The sequence below is a fragment of the Rhipicephalus microplus genome, chromosome 2 (assembly GCF_043290135.1).
Source record: "Rhipicephalus microplus isolate Deutch F79 chromosome 2, USDA_Rmic, whole genome shotgun sequence".
Lineage (NCBI taxonomy): Eukaryota > Metazoa > Arthropoda > Arachnida > Ixodida > Ixodidae > Rhipicephalus > Rhipicephalus microplus.
In genome coordinates, this window is record NC_134701.1 from 168,146,060 (window position 1) to 168,163,600 (window position 17,541).

The 17,541-nt window shown below is 45.8% G+C and overlaps 1 protein-coding gene across 2 annotated transcripts in view; it reads left to right on the forward strand.

Moving 5' to 3' along the window:
- LOC119169665 (vesicular glutamate transporter 3) overlaps positions 1–17,541 on the forward strand; it is a 230,896-nt gene that overhangs the window by 161,725 nt on the left and 51,630 nt on the right. For both annotated transcript variants that reach the window (XM_075887091.1, XM_075887090.1), the window contains exons 2-5: positions 8,157–8,392; positions 9,058–9,191; positions 11,386–11,500; positions 17,242–17,329. In XM_075887091.1, coding sequence (XP_075743206.1) covers positions 8,174–8,392; positions 9,058–9,191; positions 11,386–11,500; positions 17,242–17,329 — 556 coding nt within the window. In that variant the 5' untranslated portion in view covers positions 8,157–8,173. The remainder of the gene's footprint in view (positions 1–8,156; positions 8,393–9,057; positions 9,192–11,385; positions 11,501–17,241; positions 17,330–17,541) is intronic.

Consider the following 17,541-nt stretch of genomic DNA (forward strand, 5'->3'; position numbering starts at 1 on the left):
GTGGTGCTAGTGTCTAGGGGAGCTGTAACGCACGGCGCTTCAGCGAGCATGGGAATGAAGGGTACATACATTTTGCCTATAGTCTTTGTTTTTCTTGCTTTATCGGGCTTCGCGTGGCTTACCCCCGTATTCACAAACGCTCCTCCACTCGACTTTCACCCTTCACTTGACAAAGTTGAGCACTGCGCCACCGCTCGGCTGAAAATGACGCTGTGCTACTCAAAAATTGCAGCAGACTATCACTGTTATGCAGTGACTTGCCGTGCCTAAAGATGGCGCTCCCATCAGCTTTCTCAAGTGAAGGCAAAGCGTTGAGTGAAGGGAGGTTCTAGTATACGGGTGTTAGAGTAGGTTTGTCCCGAGGCAACAATCGGCAAATTCTCAGCAGTTGCACTTCACTATCTGAAGGTTCTAGGCTCACCTGTTCAAATGGGGTCACGAAGTTCAAAATGGTATCTTCTTTTATTCAGACAAAACCGAAGCAAAACAATGAACAAATATACAAGTGCGTTATAAGCCTGGAAGCACAAAAACGGTTGGCAAATCCGTGTACTACCCATCATTCCCATGGCGACGGAACGATCGCAGCGCCAGAGTCCCTTCCAGTTAATTTTAAAAACTCTATGGCTTTTATAACTCACATAATTGAGCCGTATAGCATGGCCTCTGAGTTTTCGGGTGTGCGGAGGGTTATCACGCCACGCGCCCGCAATCTAGGAGGCCATGCTTGTAGTTTCATAAGCGAAGGACCCACCGGCGGTGGCGCCTCCGGCGAGCGTACGGAACGTGCCTATCTCTACGAAATGTTTCACAATAATTGATGCTCTCTCGATCATGGGCTTATCAGCTATCGATTAGCTGTTTCTGATAATGGCAATCTGATCTCTCATCGAGGTCACCTCACATTTCACGTCCACATTTTTTATTCTCTGAATTTTTGGCGAGACGAGCGCTGACTCTCAACTATAGGTTTATTTGAATCAATGGCGACAATGGCACGAATGAAATACGAAGGCCAACCGGCTATCTACAGAGCAACTGCACATGTGTGGCAGAGTCATGTAGGTGACATACCAAACTTACGGGACTCATGGAACGTGTTGATGCCATCTAGATAATTTCAGGCCTGCTCACCGTGTATGCCAAGGGCGGTGATGTCACTCCGTTTGACCGGCGTGTTTCGCTGCACAGACGTGCAACGAAACACACCGGTCAGCTTGCTCTCGTCGCTCGACAGACATGGATTGCCAAGCCCAACGAACGTTTTCGTGGCGTGCTAGTGTGCTTGTTGGCGACTCGAGAAGACCATCTTTTTTCTCTGTCTGTGAACTGCAGTGTGGAATTTTGATGCGATTTGCGCACTGGTTATTCGCAATCTGTACGGCTGCAAATCCAAATGGTTGAGCGTTGGGAATTGTCGCGGCAAATGTACCGAAGCTGCTAGTTTTCTGGTTTTCTAAGCACAACCGAAGAACGAAATGGGAGCGTGTCGTTCATTAAGCTGACGTTGACATTCGTTTTCTTCGTTACTGCAAGGTTCGTGCCTCTGTACTACATATTTTTACGTCATTCCAATAGCCCAATCTCCGCCATGTTTCCTTCTTGCTCTAAATTGAAGGCGTCGTGTGTGCTTCTGATTTGTTGGCATGAGCCCTGGAATTAAAATAATAAACGTGCGTGGCAGTAAGTTCAGAGCACTGAGAACAGGTGTTTTTCCTTGAGGGTCGGGAAACATTTTTCTATTGGTGATAAGCGCCGCGGACTTGTTGTATTACTTCTGTTCATTTGGTTTGATCAAATTGGAATGAATGCTGTTGCATTACTCATTAGATCGGCTTTGTGTATAGTAATTTCTTGCTGGCGTTCCTGCCACTTTATTGCTGTCAACACCTTAGCCTAATATGTTTCCTTGAAACTTGGATGCGTGGAGACACTTACGGTAAAGCGCTTTCTTAATTGGTTTTCAGGAGTGTGATTTCTACTTCAAGCTAGAAGTTATGAACCACTACCGAAAATATACCGATCCAAGAACCAACAGTGCGTAGAAGCATCCACGAGGGCTACACAGTTTATTTATACCCAGTACTAAGTTTTTCCAGACCCTAAGGTATGTCCGACTACGCACCACTAGCAGCGAGAGGGGCCAGAGCAAAAGAGGAAACGCCGCTTCTTGTGTCGGTCACAAGAGATTCCTTTGAAACGAAAGATTTTGTTTTCTCCTGCAATGGTCATCGCTCTCATATTGTGCCTAATACCATACCTGTGGCAGCAGCACACACTCTCTTCAATACCTACGGGTCTGTGAAGACAGATGTTCGAAAAAGTAGAAACAATACTGCAGAAACTTTGCAAATGAGTAGGAACAGTTAGCTGCATGCTCTAGATTGTGTGTGTGTGTGTGTGTGTGTGTGTGTGTGTTTGTGTTTGTGTGTGTGTGTCAATAAATGAAGAATGAATAAAGTTTTCCTTATTTATTTCGCCCCGCCGCGGTGGTCTAGTGGCTAAGGTACTCGGCTGCTGACCCGCAGGTCGTGGGTTCAAATCCCGGCTGCGACGGCTGCATTTCCGATGGAGGCGGAAATGTCGAGGCCCGTGTGCTCAGATTTGGGTGCACGTTAAAGAACCCCAGGTGGTCAAAATTTCCGGAGCCCTCCACTACGGCGTCTCTCATAATCATATGGTGGTTTTGGGACGGTAAACCCCACAAATCAATCAATCCTTATTTATTTCGCCACTATGTTGGTTCATCGAGTTTTGCTCCTATAAATCGACCACACGTTCGATAGCGTACAATACTTGACTTTTTAGTGAAAGAAATAGCTCGCAGGTGAATCTCCAAACGCTTTCAAGCGCAATACAGTACTTAGATAGCGCCGGTTTTGACCCAAAAGGCAGAATAAAGCTGTTAAGCATGCAAAACTCGCCCCGAACGCTTTAACTTTTAACGGGAGACGATGGTGGCAATAAATTCACAACTTCCCTAAGCGCACTCGCTGGGGCAAAACGAGTGACGTCACGGCGGCAGTGAGCAGGCCTGATAATCTTCTAGGTGGCTTTGAACGTGTCCCGTGAATTTGTGTTCTGTAAACGCGTCCTGTAGAACACGTGATAACAAAAAAAAAAGAGAGAGAGAGAAACTACCGTCAACTAGCCCGGATTTGCCTTATTGCCAAGCTTTGCTCTCCCCCCCCCCCTTTTTTTTTCTCCCTAAGGGATGGGCCCCAGAGTTGTAGAAAACAAGTTGCTAAACCATCTAATATAGATCGTAATCACAAGCACTCACGTTCTTACACCTTTCTTTTGCTCGCGGAAAAATAATAATGAGAGCTAGAATATCAATACCCCAATTGTTGTTCGTTAGGTTGGCTTCATTTCATTTGCTTGTTAATGAAATGTTTGGGCACCTTACCTGCTAGTAAGAATATTAAAACTATTATACATGCTCAGTTTCGGCGACTGTGAGGCAATTTAAAATAATAATTCAACTATTCTTTATCGAAGAAGCAAACCTTAAATATATTTTGGGTTTGCGATCCTGGCTCAGGTGGTCGTCTGGTGGTTATGGCAGTGAACTGCTCACCCGAAGGTCGCGGGATCGAATCCCGGCGGCATTTTCGATGAAGCGAGAATGTTTGAGGTCGTGTACTTTGATTTAGGTGCACGTTCAGAAACCCGAGGGGATCCAAATTTTCGGAGCCCTCCACTATGGCCTCTTTCGTAATTGTATACCGCGGCTTTGGGACGTAAAACTCCAGATATTATTATCACAGTGGTGATTTTGTTGCACTGATGAGCTCGTGAACGCGGATTAGATTCCCGAACACGGCGACAGCATACCAAGGTGGGAGAGATGTGAAAACGCCGACGTATTTAGATTTAGGTGCACGTTGAAGAGCACCGCCGAGCGATGAAAACTAATCTTCACTGTCCCCGCAATACAGTGACACGTATTATCACATCTTTGCTATGAGGCGTGCAGTTGTGCACCATGTTTTCAAGAATATCTCACTTTACTGTTTTCACCAACGATCAGTCAGAAGTTCTTATAAAACAACTACGTCATGTCGGCACTCAAATTACTGCAAATTTAATTTTCCTGTACAGCGAAAGACTGACTACGTTACCCTGCAGGAGTATACAGAATAATAAATTTAATTTGTACAAACACGCGCTGCCTAGAATATCGAATGATTGAGTAACAATCTGGGATGAATTGATTCGAGGCTCAGTGATTTCGTAAAAGACGTTGCGACTTCACGCACGGTTCCCTAGGCTCTTTCGGCGAATAAATGCGTTAGCCGACTTGATGTTTTTCATACCTCATGGTCGGGATGGTACGCACTCGTTGAATATCGCATATATACTTGAGTTTGTAACAAGTCCTTACGTTGCCCGGCCGCTTGTCTCACAGTGACAAGCTTCCCCAGCATTACGAAACAGTTGCTCTACTTAGATATTTACTTTAAAATGCAAATCTGCATTCCACGAGCACAAGCAGGATCTTCCGTTCATCTATGCTTGTTATTTGTGCTTTCGTGTAAAAAATGATTCGACGAAGCTCTGCCTGACGAGAGCAGGCACATAAGATTTTTCGTTAGGTAAGCAGTTTATTAGCACTTGCGTCAGATGTACTTTAAAAGCTGAATAATTTTCGAAAATAAGATTTGCTTCTCACCAGAGACTCTACGCTTTCGCTCATAAAGGTCAGCCGTTTCAGGACGTTTTGTAACCATGACCTCTGTCACTGGCGTGTGGCTTCAGAAGGTAGCGCTACGTGGGGTCAATGGGACTTGATGTTTGTGTATGTTCCATGGACTCCCGAATTTCCTCAGGTGATTCTGCAAACGAAGAAACGCATTCTTTTATTTATTTTATTCTGGAACTTGGCAGTCTTCTATGGCGCATTCCCACTTGAGAAGTTAAGAGAAACGAAAACGCCATTGCTGCCGGAAAACCACGGCTGCGCGCGTCGAACATGTTCACATTCGTTGTGCCCCATTCCGCCGCCGCTGCCGTCGACACCTTGACAGTTAATTCAATTTTGCCTGCTTTCTGAGAACTAAAGTTTGTACCGAATTTTAGTTATTCACGCAAACTAGTGAAAGGAAACATCTCGCACCTTTTCAAACGTTGTTACGGGAGATAAGCGAGCAGAAACAAACGAGCGAACGCGGCCACAGCGGTGGCACATTCAGCTGGCTGTACACAAATGCGAGACACGTTGGGGCATGCTGACTCACTGCTGCTGCACCGTCCAATTCGAGAGTTCTCGGCAATCGTAACCCAAACCAGGCTCTTGATCCACGCGTCGTCATTGAGGCCGTCAAACTTTGTCGCGCTGCATAGGTATAGTTTGCGATTCGAGCCAATGCGAGCCACCGCCAACGCCTTCGCCGCCATGTTGAATATGACGTGGCTGGTTAGATCACGTGGTTTGATCTGGCGCAGCCAAGGCCGTGAAGCGGAAACCGGATACGGTTTCGCTTGGCGGAAAAATTGGTCTCGGATCGATTTTTGCGCGCCAGTCGCGCGACGTGGTTGTTTGGCCGCTTGGGCGGCGAAACGAGCCAGTTTCCGGAGAGTTTCGCCGCTTTCGCTCTGTTCGAGGCCAAGTGTGAACGCGCCTGAACGCTGTGACATGAAATCGGCGCTCCAGGAGAAGCGCGTGGACGGACAGAGGGGGATAAAAAGCGCGTCGCATGTGCGCAGGCGTGCTCCCTCTCTGTAAAATTTGTTACGGCCGGTCATATCTGATGTAAAATCGCTTCTCGATGTCTAGTGTTGTTCGCACTTGTACATATGAAAAAAAAATCGGCAGATACCACGTACAGTGGGAATCGACGATATGCGAAGCCCCAATAAGAAATCGTGATATGTCACTTTGAAATCAGCACAACGTTACGAGGTGGAGGTAAATGATGCCGTACATGACTTCCGTGTCATGGTTATCATGTTTGAATGTGTCGTTTACCTTCGTCATCGATTCACGTCACGTGATAACAAATTTCGTATAAGTGGAGCTAGCGAAACGGCCACGAGCGCATTATGAAGGGCCCCATATACTCAAACGTAGCGTTGACGTGCGCGTACGCTGGGCACAGCGACGCTACGTTAGCAAAACGTGGGCACTCTATAGTCTCACGCCAGGCGCGACCGACACGACCAGCGTTCGTCGTCGCGGCCCGACGGCAACTGCCGTAAAATGCCACATGCTGCATTTCGCGCCGATGCGTTACCCCATGCAGACAACCCTGCGTCTTCTTCTTTTCGTAACGGAGGGATGCCGGACGCGCTGAAACGCGCATGCGCCTAAGCAACGTAGCGCAGCGTGCGCTTGCGAGTATTTGGCAAGACCGGTGCCTGGCATGGCAACGCCGGCGTGACCCGACAAAATTAACGCCAACGAGCACGCACACCGCATCATGCCAAAATGTATTGGTGCCTTCACTGTGGAATGTAGTCATGTTCTCACATGATACGCATCTCATGATTATTATGTTTGCACCAGTCGCATACCTTCGTCGTCCATTTACGTCACATAATACCACATTTGGCATATGTGAAGCTAGTGAATCGGCCGTGAACGCATCATCAGTGTGGCATGTAGTAATGTTGTAACATGACACGCATGTTGTGATTATCATGTTTGGATGTATCATTTACCTATGTCGTCCGTTCACGTCGTGGAATACCGAGTTTGGTATGTGTGAAGCTAGCAAAACGGCCGCCAGCGCATCATGAGCGTGGAATGTAGTCATGTTGTTACATCACGCGCATCCCATGATTATCAAGTTTGCACCAGTCACATACCTTCGTCATCCATTCACATACTGTAATACCAAATTTGGTATATGTCACGCTCGTGAAATGGGCGCGAGTGCATCATGAGCGTGGCATGTAGTCATGTTACATGACACGCATGCCATGATTTTCTTGTTAGGGTCTGTCGCTTGTGTTCGCCATGCAATCATGTTATACCGTAGCAGTTTTGCAACATGTCATGTGAACGAAACCCATGCAAGAACAGCAAGACCCTGAAATGTAAATCATGACATTCATGACATACATATCATGATTTTCATGTCATGACAAGTCAAATATATTCGTCATACAGTCATGTTAAGCCATACCAAGTTTGGTATCGATAGCATTATCGAAACGGCCAGGAGAGCTAAATGTCATAGGCGGCTAGATAGATTGCTAGATAGATACGCTCAAAGGCGCTGAAGTTCGCTAAGAAATGCTTCGAATTTAATAAATTGTGTGTTTCTGTCATCAAGAAGCTTCTCAAGGGTTCTTCCCTCCCCGGCGCCTGGGTGACTGCCTGTAGCCCCGCTACTCGGTCACATGAGTCCAAAGAAAAGTTGATCTTTCAGTGTGTCCATGCTTCAATTTACTTGGGTACCCGTACAATCCACTCAGATTTGAGTAATAGCATGGTCTCTACTGAAGGACCCACGTATGGTGTATAATCTCAACAGTGACACTTTGTTATTGGCTTCCGCTTCTATCCGACCATTCTCCTCACCAGCAAACTGGATTCATTCTTGTTAGTGTCGCTTACTTTCCGTATTATGCATCCTCTCTTTGGCAACGAGTCCAGGAATGTGACAGTACCTAGAATAGAGCATGGTACACCTAATATCCTGCATTCAGTTCTCAAGGTACGAACGAGCCAATATTTTCGACGTACATGAAACGCCAGAGTGTTTAACCTCGCGCGAACATATAAAAATTGATTACAAAAGAAATTGACATGGTAGACTACATTACAGCTGGCTATCTCACCAACATCACTGTAGTAGGGAAGAAAAAAACATCGAAGCAAGGAAAACTGGGGTGAATATCAGAACGCAAATATTTTATACGATCACTTTTCATCCATTCGCTATCTTTTAATCCCTTAATCTCCTTCCCACGGTGCAGGATAGCACGCCGAATGCGTGTCTGGTTGATCTTGGCGTCTTTCCTTCCTTCAATCCTCATATACACACCTCTGCCTATCTATCTCTTTCGCTCTATCTCGTTTCTTGCGTACACTCCCGTATTTGCGCTAACGAAATGTCTACGGTGTCAAAGCAACCAGTCCCGATCGGAGTGCTCGTTGCGTTGTACTCTTCTGTAGCAGACAGCTGACCAGACGTCATTTCGTGCAGGGAGTGAGTGAGTCGAGATGCCGTGCTTCAAGCTGGGCGCCGACAGCAGCGGCCCTTTCTCGCCGCTTCGTCGCGGTGCCGAGCGCCTGTGGCTGGGCCGCACGCCGACCCTGCTGGCGTGGCCCAAGCGATGCGTGCTCGTCTCCATGGTCTTCGTCGGCTTCTCGCTTGCCGCCGGAATCCGCAGGTCCTTCGTGGAGGCCGCTTACAGCCTGCAGAGGGAATCCCATTGGAAGGTACTGGCTTTTAAAGCAAATAGCTTCCCCTTGTCTTTGCTCATTTAGGACAAAAGTGGGGCGCTTTCTTCGCGTCTAATTTTGCTCGCAGCGGTATTTTGTTACTGGCCATCTTGAGCGAACGTAAGATATATATATATATATATATATATATATATATATATATATATATATATATATATATATATATATATATATATATATATATATATATATATTTATATATATATCATGATGCTGCCAGCTTGCTTTAAAAGCCATAACGAAGTGGTAAGAGGGGATTTTTGCATAAAATAAAATGTTTAGGAAACCGCGAAAAACAATTTCAAACACTTGTGTGGAACAAATATGAAATCTGTGCTGAACAGTATTACAGCGGTGCAACAGTATTTGCAGTGTATGAGAATGAAATAGAAATTGAGACAAAGGAGACGTAAAAAAAAATAGGAAATTGAGGGTGGTGGACAGAAATAGGTGAAGAAGGAGGAAAATAGAGGGAAACGAAAAAAAGGCCGCCTACCTACCCTCTTCATTCACGCTTCGCGCCACTAGTGGTACGCTGTCCTAACTTGTTTTTTTCTGCTCACTTTCGCGTTCACTTTGTTGTTGATCTCAGCGTCATGTCGCCTTTTATAAGAAAGCCACGATTTCGGACTTCCTCGCAGATGTTCAACAACGACACGTCCAGCGGGAACTGGACGACAGACTTCATCCGTTCCTTCCAGTCGTCCTTCACGTGGGGTCTCTTCATCGGTCACGTGATAGGATCGGTGCTCTCGTACAAGTACCACGCTAACAGGTAATGAACTGCATGCTCGGCAACGAGTTACCATATGCGCATTCGAAGTCATGAGCGCATGTCACATTCTATATTTACTGACATTTGACGTGTGGATCAGAGTTCGCTGCAAACGTGAGCATCGTCACAATGTTATCTCAAGGGGGTGGGGAGGGGGTGGTGCAAACCCGTGTTGAATGGGGGCTGAGGGAGGGAGAGGGCACTTGTGTGACTTGGGTGAGGGCAAGCATTGGCGAGGCTTGAGGGGGGACAAGTACCCCTTTGAACCCCCATGCAATGCCCATGGTAGCAAAACTCAGTTTCTTTTTGTGTGCGCGAGCATTCGAAAGCAGCTCTGGCCCTCCCGTCCCCGCCTTTGCTTAGCTTAAAATGTCGTTAAACCGTTTCGAACACAGGCGTTGACAGTACTGCATCGTGCGCCTTTACACAAATGGATGTGGATTTGTTAATGATTTGACATAAACAGGCTTTAAAAGAAAATACCTAGAGGCAGACCACCTGAATAGTATGGCGTTCAATAGTATATATGGTGTTCAATAGTAACATACGAGTTTTTCTACCAAATACTGGGGGTTAAGATAGAAATCCTATAACATTATCAATGCAGGCCGAATCGTTCACGCATATTTTTTCCATCGAGAGAGCCCTGGTTACAGCGTACGCTCAGCGCCTGATCTAACCGCCCAACACATAAGGCTGAGCCATCGGGCTGTTTATGTGCGTTCATTTCCCACTAGCATTAGTAAAGAAATACATGATCAAAGTCGAGTCCCTGCGGAGGTTTGATTTTGTACTGTGATTTTTATGCTATAGAATATTTATGGCGCTCTTTGGTTTATTGTCACTCGAAGAGGAGTAGCTTGTAACAGCGAATACATTGCACGCTATAAAACATACGTAGGTAACACAGAAACAAACAAAAATAAAACACGTGATGTCATCATTCATCATTGCAAGGGTTTGATCGTTAAAAACCACAATATGGTTATGAGAGGCGCTGTAGTGAAGGACTCCGAAAATGTCCCCTACCTTCAACGGTCACCTAAATCTAAGTACATGGCCCTCAAGCACTTTTCATCTCCATCGAGGATGCGGCCCCATAAACACTATAGACCACCATGGCTAGTAAGAAAACACATGGCCTGCGCGACGGACTCGCTGTCTGCGATGAAGGTGAAATCGCGAGTTAATGTTCAGAGTAAATTGGGAACGCTTTAGAACACTATACGTACCCTATACTACGGGAGAGTTGTAAGCTGTCCTGGTTACGCAAGCCTGTTACGTAGGACGTACACGGAATTTTTAATGAAATCAGGTTGCATGCCACTGCGTGAAAAATTCGAAGGTGACTCTAATTTATTATTTGGGTGGCTGTTAGGGGCACTGGCATGTTGCTATGTGCCCAGGTGTGGTCCTCGGGTTAAGTTTGTGTTTCGAGAGCTGCCGAAGCACGTGCTTCAGATCTTGTTTGCCATGTACCAAAACAACCCCGCTGCTGACAAAAAAACGTTGGCTCTTTAAATTAGGTTTTGATTAATTATTTGGACAGTTAATCGGCTTTACCTTGTGTAAAGTTATGCTCCAATATTATGTGCATCCAATTTAATGTTTCTCTTGAACCAAAACTTTTTATATATTACATCATTTTTTGTAATGAAAACAAATTTTCTAAATATTCGAAAGACCGGAAGTAAGGGCTTCCCCAGAAGTACCTTGAAAAGTAACAGGCATATGCCACTACGACTCTAGCCGTTAATAACTGTAATGTTTATCGCAGCTGTCAATACGTGTCATCTTCTAAACACATTCGTTTATTTAATGGAAAGATCTTCGATTCCTATTTATTGTAATAAAATAGCGGTCTATGTGTTATCGCATTCATTAAACGTTTGCTGATCTCGCACTAAGACATGGACGCAATCTCTTCGTACGTGCCACAGTGGTCTAGTGGATAAGGCACCGGGCTGCTGATCAGCAGGTGGTGGGACCGAACCCCGGTAGCAGCGGCTGCGTTTTCGATGGAGGAGAAAATGCTGTAGGCCCGTGTGCTCAGATTTTAGTTCACGTTAAACAACGCTAGGCGATCGAAATTGCGGGAGCCCTCCGCTATGGCGTCTCTCATAATCATATGGTGTTTTGGAATGTTAAACCCCAACAATTAATATTAATTTATTCGCGTTCTTTTGTCTTTCAGTGTTTTTGCAGCCGCCATACTGCTGGACTCATCGCTGCACCTGGTTGTCGCTGGAGTGATGCAAGTGCACCAGATATTCCTCGTGTCCCTGCTGTTCCTGCAAGGAGTCGCAGACGTACGCATGACTGCAGGTTTCACTCCTAGTATAGTATTACATTGCACTTCCTGGCGGTGTATGAGCCGTGCATAGCCGATAACAATAGACCTGTTCCAGTTTGTAAAGAGTCTGACGTCACTGTGGGCACCCCGCACACGATACCCTCTCTCGGAGCAGGTGCTGGTTGGCAAAAAAACTTCCGCCGGCGGCATATTTATGCATAGCACAGCTGCGCGTCTGCATTCCTTCGACAGAAATTTCTACATTGCTATGTTCTAAAGTCACACCTTTTGAAAGAAAGGGGTTGCGGAAGGGTCACTGCTCATAGTGTGGAAATTTGCTCGTCGTAGATGGATGGCTGGAGAAACTTAAGAGTACTGAGAGACGCGACTAGCACGCAGTGGGCTTCACCCACGTAAATGGCAGCCATAAAAAAATCTGATCTTTTGCGAAAGCAAACGTTTTGAATGTACACGGTGACTGGCACTTTGAGAAATATTTGCATGACATGGATGTAAAGTTACTTGATTCCGATCGTGCCATGTGCAATGCAGTTTTAAACGAGGTACAGCATTGGCGGATAGCATGGTTTTGAGCTGCTGTGCGCGACGTCACTGATAAGATTCTCATTGCGAAAAAGTTTGTTCGGAGATGAATGAAAAGAAAAAGAAACACTTCTGGTCGTGTGATAGCCTGAGGGTAACATATCCTCGTGAAACTGAAAAATGAAATACTGCCACTTCGTTTCTTGATAACCCAATGAAATTCAACTTAATAATATATAATTTTATCTGGCGCAATTATCTTGCTGCATTTCACACCTATAACATGTTATAGTACCTACATTGCCCCCTTAGGCCTGTTACACAAACTTTTAATGCTCACTTCATAAGGATCGAGCCGTAAAAGTACGAAGTAGATAAGAAAAATATCCGATGTTTTCATCAACACGTGTCATGTATCCGATAATACGAGTTATGGCCGAAGTGAAGCGTGCATGCAGATTCGGCAACGCTACAATATGCTTATAGCTCATGCGTAGTCGCATATTTCACCAGGAGATCATGCACTTTTATTTTTCTGCACGCCGCGCATTCCCCCACATGTACCCATTCGCAGATGAACGCGTAAAATGCATTTTTACCTTTACTAAAATGTGAGATCGTGAAGTTCCATCACCAACCGGTTGCTCCAACTGGCCCACAACGAATACCAGTGTTTTCGCAAATAGGACGCACCACGTTATTCACACTGTACACACCACACACGAAATTCCCAGTTTCACCGTCCACTACACTACACTACACTACACGCCACAGTATACGCTGCACATTTCTAAAGATGATGTTGCTGTTCCCCTCACGGGCCGTCTCGTGTGTTCACTTCTCCGAGTTAAACAGCCAGCCAGCGTGGCAAATATTTCATCGCGCACTTTACCACACACCTGAACGCTCTCTGAAACATACCACAGCTAACGTTGCCACTGCGAGATGAAGATTAAGCTTTCAAAAAAAAAAAAAAAAAAGCTTGGCCCAAGCACTGAGCGTGAGCGACTGCGCCCCATTCAGCCACTGGAGGGAGTATTTTGCCAACCACCGCCTTGCATGTACACCGGTGACGTCTCTTGTGCGCTCAGTGTGAGCAACTTCTTGTTCGTATATATATATATAATATATATATATATATATATATATATATATATATATATATATATATATATATATATATATATATATCACACATATATACACACACACACACACACACACACACACATATATATATATATATATATATATATATATATATATATATATATATATATATATATATATATATATATATATATATATATATATATATATATATATATATATGCAAGTCAATCAACGATCGAGCCCTTGTGGGGCTCTTTGCCATTACACTCGGCTGCAACTACTAGCGTGGTGGGCAGCCGACAACGTCTTCTGTGGGTGGCATTGGCTATTCCGGAGTGGGCGGGTTCGGCCACGCTGGGACTTAGCCGGGAAATTCGCCAAATGAGGTTCTGGTGGCTGGCACCAGCTGTGTCGTAGAAATCGCATGTCTGACTCGCTCACTGGATTTGTGCCGACTGGTTGTGCCCCCGCGATCTCAGACGACAAAGCAGCTCTGGCCGACTTGCTCGCCCTACGCCATCTCCTGACGCCGACAAGAGCTCTCGCCCAGTGGTGCCCCGTCCTCGGACTCTTGCGACCGTGTCCATCTTTTATATCTTTTCCTTACTTCCGTATCTGGCTGTGCCTGCGCCTGGCTCTCTCCTTCCGCTATCTCTATCTCTATACTTCTTCATCCTATCCTTTAAATCCCTCCTTTACCTCCACCCCTTGTGAGCTACTGTTGAGGTGCCTTCCCCCTGAGAGACAGTTACGGGGCTCACTTTCATCTTCTTTTCATTTGAGAATGACTTACCTCTACTATACTGCGGTCTGCCTCAGAGTGTCGCCGATTATGGCTCTGTCTGATAGGGCCGACAGTCCTGCGGCCACACGTTTGAGTTGCTGAACGATGGATGCGAACTAGGTCGGACGTGTATGCGACCTGCGGCACGAGTTTAATAAGACCACTTGCTGCGTTCTCCTCCGATCTTGTCGACGACCAGCTGTGATCAGCGACAGGTATAAGGAAGAACACCACAGCGTTCGGATCCATGTGCTACTCAGACAACACACTGGCAATCCGAGTGAAGTGCTGTTTGTCATACGCGGGCTCACATGTCACTGGGAGGGGCTGATGGACATAAGCTCTTTCTGGCTTGTAGGTAGATAGGTAGATAGATATTCATTTCAGACAGCGACAAAAAACAAGTGTACATTTGCCGTGTCTAAGAGGTTGACAAAAAGGCACGATTGCCTGATTGAGTGTCACACCCCTATCTAATTAGACAATACGAACAACAGAGGCCGTTACATGAGCATATATTAATACATAAACAAGATTAAATATATACGATACATATTTAGTAACATATACATACAAGATGAATACAATTACACAGGCGTACTTGAGACATATAAGAGCATAAGAGAAATGCACATACAGATTGCAGCACAAACAAAAACACAAATAAAGCAAAGGATTATTTTTGTAATAACAAAGGTATGACGCTACCTTTCTTTCGAAGAATTTCATGTGCATCGTTTTTTGCGCCATATACCTAACAGTAGGATAATGATTTTAGAAGTGTGCTATTACATAAGATTGTGTCTGCGTGCCATAGTCAGTCCATGTAAAACCTTTGTCACGGACTAAAGTTGTATTGGTACGGTCAGCCATGCTTGTGTCCCCGCATGACGCAACAGACTGGTCTTCGACAATTTGGGCTTCGTCTGTCATTTAGATTTTTTAAAGCAGTATGTCTCTTTGCACTCGGCTTTGATGCGACAAACACCTCTTTCTCAGAATTCTCTGATAGGTCAGGCTTCATGAGTGGCTGCTCGTGAAGTGACGGTCCCATCTATGACCGCTGCCAGTGGAAATAGGTCACCTTAACGTGTTCATGAGATGTTGAGGCATGTGATCACTTAATTGGCTGCGAATGAGATTGGTCTCTGTCTTTATCAGAGTTGATATGGGGTTGATTACAAAAGCAGAGTCCGAGACCTGAAATGGCTGGCCTGAGCTATGCGGTGGGTGGGTACGATGGCAGGTTGTTAAAGTGGCTTCCAGTAAGCGGCAATACTCTTGCAGCCTTGAGGTGCATCTTCTCCTGAATTCCATCCTCGATAGTGGTCACGTCGGACTGGGCCGTCGTGGAGAGGTGATAGTGACTCCGTCCAAAAGCAGGTATGAGCGTGTCACTGCACTCCACCCAGGACTGCCGCTGCCCACCTTCGTATCCATGCCATGCCATGGCAGCATTACGAAGGTGGTCTATAGCCATGCACCACTTCTTTTGGTCCATCCACGCTCCACGATCTCCGAAAGCATTGACGGTCGCTGCCCATTCGTCGGTGTCGTACTGCAAGCCGCGGAACTCCGGCAGGTCGAAGGCAGGCGGGGATGGTAAAATACCAGGCGAAAATACAGAGTGTGCCGACGCCAAGCTGTGCGGTTGGTCTGAGAGATCCGTGAGGGAACGCCAGACCTCGCGGAAGTTCTCGGGTGAATTGGCCTCCAAGTCCTGTAAGGCGGCTACGCCCAACATGCAATCGATAGCGAACCATTTGGGCATGATCGCAGGAAAGAGGGTAGAAATAGACGCACCCAAGGCGTTCACCATGATGCGGAGTCGAGTGATAGTACCGAAAATATTGGTGGCGTTTTCAGTTGATTCGTACGTGGAGCTAGCGGGGACGTCAGAGGAGTACTAGGTTGCCGCTGTTCTCAGTGCGGGTGTGATTCTTGTCAGAGGGTGCATAATCATCATCCCTCAGCAGCTGAGGTGCCGATGAAGTTGTGTTTGAGAGGCTGTCACCACGGAAAAGTTAAACAGCGTTCTCGGGCATCAAGAGGCCGTGCAATACCGTGGTGGCGCCGCGATAAGCTTGCCCTTGGGTCACTGAGGAGGCGTGGACGCCATACTTCAACGGTGGCACAGATGCTTTCGGCAATAGGAGGTACACGGGTTGCTTGATAGTGGAAGTGGATGGTCCTTGGATTGAAGGTCCACAGCGCCGATGAGCCTCGCGGATGCACTAACGGTACGCTTGTCGTAGACTGGGCCATTGTTCAAAAATGCCACAGAGGCAGCACCCGTTGCAGGACCAGCTGCTGAATTGTCTGCCTCGTCCATCGCTGCCACTTTGTGTTCCCTGAGCTCGCGCCAGTCAATGCTCGGGCCCTTATGATGCTCTTTGTCATATATATATATATATATATATATATGAGAAAGAAAGGTATCACGGAAGTACAATAGGAAGCGTAGATACCAGCGCATGCACTCGCGATAATACATGGCGCAGGCACGACAGTGCAAGCATTACAGAGTGCGGGCACCTGTATCCGCGCTGTTGACGGGCTGCGAGAGCTAAGGAACAGTAAAGGTGCAAGCTCGCCCCATAAGACAACAGGCCTTCAAAAGGACCATGTAATCTGCAATACCACAAAACCTGCTGAACTATTAGTGTCAACCAAGTTAAGGTTTTTCTTCTTTGGTCTGAATAGTTTGTATTTATAGGGAGGTCAAAGATGACTTGCAATAGAGTGGTTTAAACGAGATCTCAAAAAATGACGTGGACTTGGGCGAGCAGGGTGTACAAATATTATGCGAACAAACCATGAACATAGGGAATAGTTAAAGGGCACACTAACTCTTATTCTTCAGTATTTAAGAGTACTTATGGTAATTTCTGTCAGCAGAGACTCATTAAATGTGAGGCCCATGGGACGACTTTATGTCCTTCCATAGTGAAGTACTAAGAACTCAAAATCATTAACCACTTTCTCTAAACACATAGGGACTGAGAAGGCTTCATGTTTTCCCGTGGTAGTATTACAAATTCTTTAACACTTTTTCTAAACACAAATTTATCTAAACATTTTCTCTTGCATATTATCTTGCTAGCGCATAGTGTATTTGCTGTTTTCATAGCATTCCGTCTAGCATTTGTATTTTCTACACTGACCCAACTAATAAACATTTAATTTATAATCACCTTTAGCGCTTGCGTGTGCTGCTTCAATAAACTTTCATTTGCGCACCACACCATCAGCCGAAGGTGACAGATGTGTAGGACATGAGGGTATATGCATATCAAGCCCGTCGCTTACATTTACAGGGTCTGACGTTCCCGGCGTTCTTCAGCTTACTGAGGTACTGGGCACCACCTTTGGAAAGGACGCGGATGTTCGCCGCTGGTTACGCCGGTAAGCGACGAAATTTCAGTATATGGTGCATTTCAATGGTATGTGCTTACGTGGATGCTCTTGTCTATAACTAACGGCCCGAAACAGAACTGCGATGACAGTTTGGTTTATGAAGAATGAATTGTTGTTAAGTGCTGTACGCGACTTCTGGTGACATCGTGGGTATATGACGACCAATGAAAGAAGCACGAGTCTTTCCTTAATAATTTAGC